Source organism: Mus caroli, unplaced genomic scaffold, assembly GCF_978045245.1.
Source record: "Mus caroli unplaced genomic scaffold, Mus_caroli_1 scaffold_2, whole genome shotgun sequence".
Classification (NCBI taxonomy): Eukaryota; Metazoa; Chordata; class Mammalia; order Rodentia; family Muridae; genus Mus; species Mus caroli.
Window position 1 is genome coordinate 144386151 of NW_028227257.1, and position 7819 is coordinate 144393969.

General features: G+C 36.5%; 1 protein-coding gene across 1 annotated transcript; it reads right to left on the reverse strand.

Moving 5' to 3' along the window:
* Positions 1–5227: 5227 nt before the first annotated feature.
* Positions 5228–6527, reverse strand: LOC110289373 (olfactory receptor 1J21-like). Its single transcript, XM_021155542.2, has 2 exons — positions 6377–6527; positions 5228–6181 (listed from the first exon to the last, which is right to left on the reverse strand). Exon 2 carries the CDS (start codon positions 6164–6166, stop codon positions 5228–5230), a length of 939 nt encoding a protein of 312 aa, XP_021011201.1. The 5' UTR covers positions 6167–6181; positions 6377–6527.
* Between the last annotated feature and the right edge of the window lie 1292 nt (positions 6528–7819).

The window sequence follows — 7819 nt, forward strand, 5'->3', positions numbered from 1 at the left end:
TGTTGCCCAGAGTGCTGACCAATTGGGTTAAGAGCAGCCCAGATGGAACAAGGTAAATAGTAAGTGATAACTTAGAGTTATTGAAAGTAGATTCTAACATCATAGAGGATAGGCAGCTCCCTGTCTTTCATCCAGGAAAATAAATGTCTGAGGCAGGGAAGAAACCCCACGTCAGAACTTTTAATATTTTCTATTACTCACAATGGGGGAGGGGACTCAGGGGGAGAGACATCATCATATGCTATTGGTATAACTGGATGTTGGCGTATAGACAAATACAAATAGATCCACATGTAACACTCTGCACAAAACTCAATTCCATGTGGATCAAAGCCCTCAACATAAACCTGATACACTAAACCTGATAGAAAAGAAATTGTGGAATACTTTTGAGTGTATTGACAAAGGAGACAACTTCTTGAGCATAATACCAATACTGCAAGCACTAAGAAAAACAATTAATAAATGAGATACACACACACCCTTAACAAAAATAACTAAAGAATAAGAAACCATGTAATTGAGAGGGGGTAAGCATGCCCATAGCAGATGCATGAGGAAAAGGGAAGTAGAAATGATGTAAATACAGTACTTACATATAAAATGTTGAAAAGCAATTTTTGAAAAGAATGTGTTTTAATAGACATGTAGATAAACAAGAAAGAGCAGGTGTGAGTGGGCACCTTCATGTGTAATTTGCATAGGAAATATACTTATGTAACAAACAACTGAGTGAAGAAATAATATCCTATATTCCTTTATGGTGACCCTTCTAAAGAGTTTTTCCACATGTAAGCCACATTTTTATTCTATTATCATAATTTGCCTAATGTATATAGGTCAGAATAAAATTATAGTCTCAGAATAATTCATTATAAAATGATATAATCAGGTAATAATGGACCAGTTATTTGATTTAGGCAAATATAAAACAAAACAAAACCATTATGATCATTTTAGTGAGGACCCTAACAGGCCATTCCAGCCAATATCATCCAGAGGCAACTGCTAATATTTTTAATAATCTTTTTATTTACCACATGTTAATTCAAATCTGGAGGTAACTCTAGACAGGGCACAAAAGTTTCATCATTTCCAATATAGTGCGTCAAACTGTACTAGTGGTGGAGCTTGTCGTGGAGTGGTGCTGGGATAGCTCTATTTTGATTCTGCCAGTGAGAGGCCATTATGTCACTGGAAATGGGCTCCAAAGTTTCAAAAGTGCATGTGTCTTGTCCAACTTCTCGAAAAATCTAAATAATCTCCAAATAAATGCTATCATTTGTAAGAGATGCCTTGGTTGTTGTGTCACTTAACAGCAATAGAACACAATGAAGCACTACTATTAACAGCTTGTATTGGTATGATACATCACTTTCATTTGAACTAATATTAGCTCATAATGATTTACTAAAGCTTGCTTAGTGTTCAGTCTTATTCTACAGTATTGTTTGGGTGTTTTCCCTCTCTGTCCATTTGGATTTGAAAAGAATGCATAATAATATTTATCCACAGTTACAGTATTATATGAAAAGTATTTTCTACCCTAAAATCCATTTTGCTCAAACTATTCAACCCTCCTTGCCCCCACAGCAAATCATTAGAAACCAGGGATCATGTTTATTGGCTTAATTATTTTGTAGTTTCTTGGATACCATGCAGAAAAACCTAGAATCTTCAAACTGGCTTCTATTAATCTATTATAAATTTAATTTTTACAGTCTACTTTTAATCATGATTCTTAAATGCTTTAACCTCCCTTCTAGCTCTCCACCCACAAAAAGTAGTGGAAAATTAAAAATACAGGGGAAGTATCTATTTAGAAATGGTTTTGGAGCAAATACCATCTACAGTCTCAGGAAATGAGCAGTTCAGTTCACAGATCAGTACCTGCAGCTCAATCCAATAGCAAACACTTCTGAATATACCAGCAGCCCAGTTTGGTAGTATTTGGATAGTGGCAGCAGTGGCACAATCTAACAGGAAGAGCCAGGCCTCAGCCAAATCAGCAGTAGAAAACAGGAGAGATTTGTATCACCAGAAATGCCAGAAGTTCTCAGTTGTGCCTCTCTCAACAAAACAAAGATCAGTGAAGACTTGAGACCAAGTGTTTCACAGCTAGCTCTATAAGTCAACCTAGCCTAGCCATCTTCACTGTCCATCCAGTCCTATTTATTCTCCCTCCAAAGATCACATGTTTCCGTGGGTCTTGCCTCACCAGTGTTCTTGCCTCAGCATGTGAGTCTGTCTCAGCTGACATCACTCTGCCAATTGACTGGAGTCCAAAGAAACTACAAGAAGATGCAGCATACTGTGAGAGGTTTTTTGGCCCATTTCTCTCTATGGAGTCCTGACAAAATGAGCTCAACTATGAAATGTAAGGTGCACAAATATATGTGTGTCATTAGTGAAGTATCCTTCGTCACATGTTCTTTCATGTGTTTACGTTAGCAGAATATCCTTCTACCTGTGTCTGCTTCAGGAAAATGTTCTTTACCTGTGTCTGCTTAAGCAAAATGTTTCTTCACTTGTGAGATTTAGCAAAATATCCTTTGACTTATATCTACTTCAGGAAAATACTACTTCATGTGTTTGCCCCAGCAAAACAACCATCCAACACTTTCCAAACCTTAAATTTCCACTTAAATCTATTTGGCAGAAAAACTTAGCAGTGATGTTTAAACTGAGTATACATATACTCTACAGTCCACAACTCTAAGTGTTCAGTTTATAGGATATCCTGCATATACAGTATAATATACATAGAGAGATGCTTGTAGCATCTTTGTTTAAGAACAAAATAAACCACTGTATCTTGAGTTACTTTTCTATTGCTTTTATTAAAACACCACAACCAAGGTAACTTAGCAAACAAAGAGTTTATTTGGGGCTTACAGTTTCAGACATGTCAACTCTACAGCCATCATGGTGGGAAGCATAGAGGCACCAGGCATGGCACTGAAGTAGCAGCTGAGAACTTGTATACATGATTCACAATGAAGATATAAACAAAGCAACCCTTTTGAAATCACAATTCCTACTCCCTCCCCCCCCACCCAGTGACAGACCTCCTTCAAAAAGGCCATACCTCCTAAACATTCCCAAACAGTTACACAAACTAGGTACCAAATATTTAAATATATGAACTTCTCAGAGCCATTCTCATTGAAACCACCACACACTGAAAGTAAAGATAAGGAAGTTCTCATCTTGAAGTGGAGTTTAAAAATATAGAGTACTTTTCTCAATAGTACACAACAGAAGGAACATTTAAGAAAATAAATATAGACATTTCTTTTATAAAAAGGAAATCTCTAGACCAGGTAAATTTAAACACTGTTAAGCTGCTAAAAATTTAAGGTAAATATTAATAATAGACAGAAAATCGGTTAGTTTAAAGAGAAACTATAATAAAACTGCAGCAAGAATAAAGGAACATCAACAATACTGCCAGTTTTCTAATATCAAACTATAGAGATTAGTGAGTACTTTGTTTAATATTATTTTAAAAAGTGTTATAAGTATAGGGATACAAACACATCAATGTACAATAGAGCACACATATCTAAACTATGTGTAGCTCATATCACTTGCCTCTTTGTATATTACTTCTAAATCTGTGTAATAACTAAATAAAGTATCCAATAAGTATATAAAATATTGCTTCTTTAAAAATAATAATTAGCAGAATTTTAAGGCACATGCACACACTCACAATAGCTTAAGTTCTGCTAAGTACTAGCTTAGCAGCATTTAAGTAGCCCTTAAATTTGCCTGTTCTACTTTATTGAAATATCTGTCTTACTGTCAACTACTATCAACTGAAATTAAGTCCCTCTGCTTTGGAAGAGGTTGATACTCAGGGACAGAATGCAAAATCTCTTCATGCAATGTGAAATTTTTGTAGTTGAACAAGTGGCATTATTTCTTGTTAACATAACAAAATATATTTGGATTAAACTGCTCTGAAAACCTAATTGAAGTTGATTCAAAGGTTTCAAACTTCTTGATATCTACCTAGCCATTCTTCATCACACACTCAGAAAAACAGAGCCTCCTTCTTAGTATGGAAGAAACTGTCCATAACCACAGCACCCCTGGAAGCTCATGTCACAGTCCTGCCACTATGATACTTCAGCTTATTCCCTCTCCACAGGACCTTCAAGCCCCACAAAGGGCTTGTCCTTATCCTTGTTTTTATGGTTTACAGAGAACAGTTTCATTTTAGTTAGTAACTAAGGCCATGCACTTGTCAAAAAACACAATGAATTGAGTACCTGATTACTGTAACACTAATACAAATAATAAAAATTTGAGTAAAATGGGTAAGATTACAAATAAAATGGGAAATAAAGTTGGGCAGAGGTTGGTCAGTAGTTACAAAATTACAGAGAAGCAGGAAAAATAAGAGTTTTTCATACCTTTCACTCTACAGTGATTATAAATACTATACATTGCACCAAAGGCAAAAATAAAGAATTTCATCATAAGACACAGTGGGTCTTAGAATAAGTTACTATAGTTTTTTTTTATTTTGATATTATGAACTATTTACACATATGAAAACATCACATCATGTCCTATAAATGTCCACCACATTTGAATGTTGACTATAGAAAGTGAAAGAGCAGAAAAGATGGTTCTGTGATTAAGAGTACTAACTGTTCTCCCAAGAGACACAGGTTTGATTTCCCTCACATGTATGATGTATTACAAACATCTCTATTCCATGTCCCATGGAATCTGACACTCCCTTCTGAACTTTGCAGGCACTCAGCACACACATAGCTCACAGACATACATGTGAGCAAAATACCAATACATACACACAAAGAAATGCTAATAGAGACACTGCCAAAAATCAGACTACATTATAAGACTAAATCCAAATAATTAACGTAAAAGAAGATATAATTTCATCATCTTCAGAGAAGAAAAGGATGTTTTCTACGAAAACATAAACCTGTCCAATAAACAGCTTTGTATTGACTATATAAACAATCAAAATGTCTGTAAGTCAAAGAAAAATATGTAGAATATTTGTGAGAAACCTTCCCAAGATAACAAGATATTAAATACCAGCATGAACGTTAAATAAAGAAGAAAAACTGTGCCAGGAGAAGTGAGTGAAGGAAAGAGCCATGTGGAGATTCCCTGACAGAGAACAAAAGATGGATGGGAGAAGAGGAGAAGGAAGTAGAGATGCTAAGACAGAAGACCATGCCCATCATTGTGAACACAGTCTCCTGCTGAGGACATTTCTAAGTGCTCCTTTCATATCCCGATTCCTTAAACTATAAATAAAGGGATTCAGCATGGGAGTGACCACAGTGTACATCACAGCCACAATGACATCCTTGTCATTAGTGTTATTAGATGAGGGGACAAAATACAGTGCAATTATGGCTCCATAGTACAAGGAAACCACACAGAGGTGAGAGCCACATGTGGACAAGGCTTTGCAGATTCCCTTGATGGAGGGAGTTCTCAGAATTGTGACACCTATGCGGACATAAGAGACTAGAATGCATATGAATGGTGGGATAGTGACCATAGTTCCTAAAGTAAGGATGAGCAACTCATTGATGGTGGTGTCTGAGCTGGAGAGTTTCAGCATGGCAGAGAGGTCACAAAAGTAGTGTGGAACGGTATTGTTTCTAAAGTGAGATAGTTTAGCCAAGAGAAGGGTGTGCACAAGGGCATTGCCTGAAGATAAGGCCCAGGACACAACTACTAGGAAAAGACAGAGGCTCTGACTCATGATGGTAGTATAGTGCAGAGGATGGCAGATGGCTACATACCTGTCATAAGCCATGGATGTCAGAAGAAAGCTGTCAAGATCAGCAAAAACTATGTAAAAATACATCTGTGAAACACACCCAGCATATGAGATGGATTGACTGTGTGTCAGCATATTCATGAGCATCTTTGGAGCTGTGACTGATGAGAAGGAGATGTCTGTGAAGGCCAAGTGGCTGAGGAAGAAGTACATGGGGGTGTGGAGGTGAGAGTCCAGCCTGATGAGCAGGATGATGAGCAGGTTCCCCAGCACAGTTGTCAGGTACATGACCAGGAACAGGGCAGAATACACAGCTTGGTCCTCTGCTCGAATGGGGAGCCCCAGGAGGATGAACTCAGACACAGTGCTCTCATTATCTCTCTTCATGGTCTTCCTCTTCTTCTGTGAGTGAAAGAAAAGATGGAAAAGAGACGTGATCTTGACTATTACATTATGGAAACATTTTATGAATCACCAGTACTGAATATAACATTAGTTTACACCACTTAGTATAGCTATTTCTATCTTAATATGGAGCTTTTTGTCACAGTAATGGGCTAGTGATGGTTGGTTTGGAAAGTGATATAATGTGCCCACCTTGAAAATAACTGAATGTTTCTTAGAGGGAAACAGTGATACATCAGAACAATTATCAAATAAGACCTTGTTCCTCCTCAAGTTGCCTTGATTTCACCAAGAAATAGTATGTAAATTGGTGCCAGCAAAAAGAAGAATCATCAAGATTTCAATGGCCATTCATTGCTTTTAAACTTCCTTGAATCCAGTTGCCCAATGCTTTCTCTATGAATTACATCCAGGGAGTGGAACCCAGGGAGTTTCTTTGGATCTGCAAAAGAAAAAAAATTAGACTCTGGGGAATTGGTGGAAGCAACATGTGCAAATGGTCAAAGCACCTGGCCAGGAACAGAATAGAGTATAACCCTTGGTCCTCTGCCCAAAGGAGGAGGCCGAGGAGGATGTGTCAACAATATACAGACCAATTGCAGATTGCAAAGTGCTGTGAGTTCCTCCCATAATAACAAATTCTCAGTCAATGTGCTCACTCTTTCATCATTTTTCCTAGGTTAGACAAACTGACTCTGATTATATATTAACATCTTCGGCTCAAGTATAAGCATCTCAAACAAGTCAAAATATCTACTGATAATATTTGACTTCCCACCACCTCTTAGATCAGTCAAATTCCTTGTGTTTTTCCAGAAAAAGCAAATGTCACCTGCTTTATTCTTAACCTTGGTTTTTAAGCCAAAGGAAGACACTTTATATGTGTTTACTACCCATTTTCTTTGTAGCTAACCTGGCATTCTTTTCTTTTTCATTTAATCATTCACTATCATTGTGGTCAATCACTAAACAATAGTAACATGATAAAATAGAATTGATATCCTAGTGGCTGAGATATCTCTGTGGTTATGTTTTATCGGAAGACTTTTTAGTGGTTAGTTATATACTAGATGGCTCTTTCCCTCTTTACACTTTCCAAGCTTTCACTCCAGTTTCCCCAACTTAACTAATGATAGTCAAGACCATCATTAAAATGCCAATACATCATTCATCTCACTCTGTAATAATATAAGTTAATGTGGCATTGCCTGAAATTAAAATTCATTTTTACTTATTTCTGTGTTAGTAGTAATTAATTGACCACAATGAAAATGCTAATTATCAGTATGTGGATAGATTCATTCTAATATTTTGTTATGTTGAATAATATTGCAATAAGCAATATTTTCTCATGTTATTTTATATAGTATATATATATGATATATTCAGAAATGAATTTGAAGAAATAGACATCCATAGTTTTGAGAAAATATCAGATCACAAGAGGCCAAGGGAATGAAGAAGCTGATATATGCTCTATGAGGTATCTTTAATGGAAGAGCCTTTGTAGGGAGATTATAAGAATGAATCGCTAGGTAAGTGTTTGGAAGCAGAGCTTGGAAGAAGAGTTTGGAGAAAGTGATAGGAGTTTTGGAAACAAGGAAAACCTAAGGTAATGACTAATCACAGACATAT

Excerpts from the sequence above, each read along its gene's own strand:
- LOC110289373 (XM_021155542.2), bottom strand. The coding sequence starts at position 6,166 with ATGAAGAGAGATAATGAGAGCACTGTGTCTGAGTTCATCCTCCTGGGG.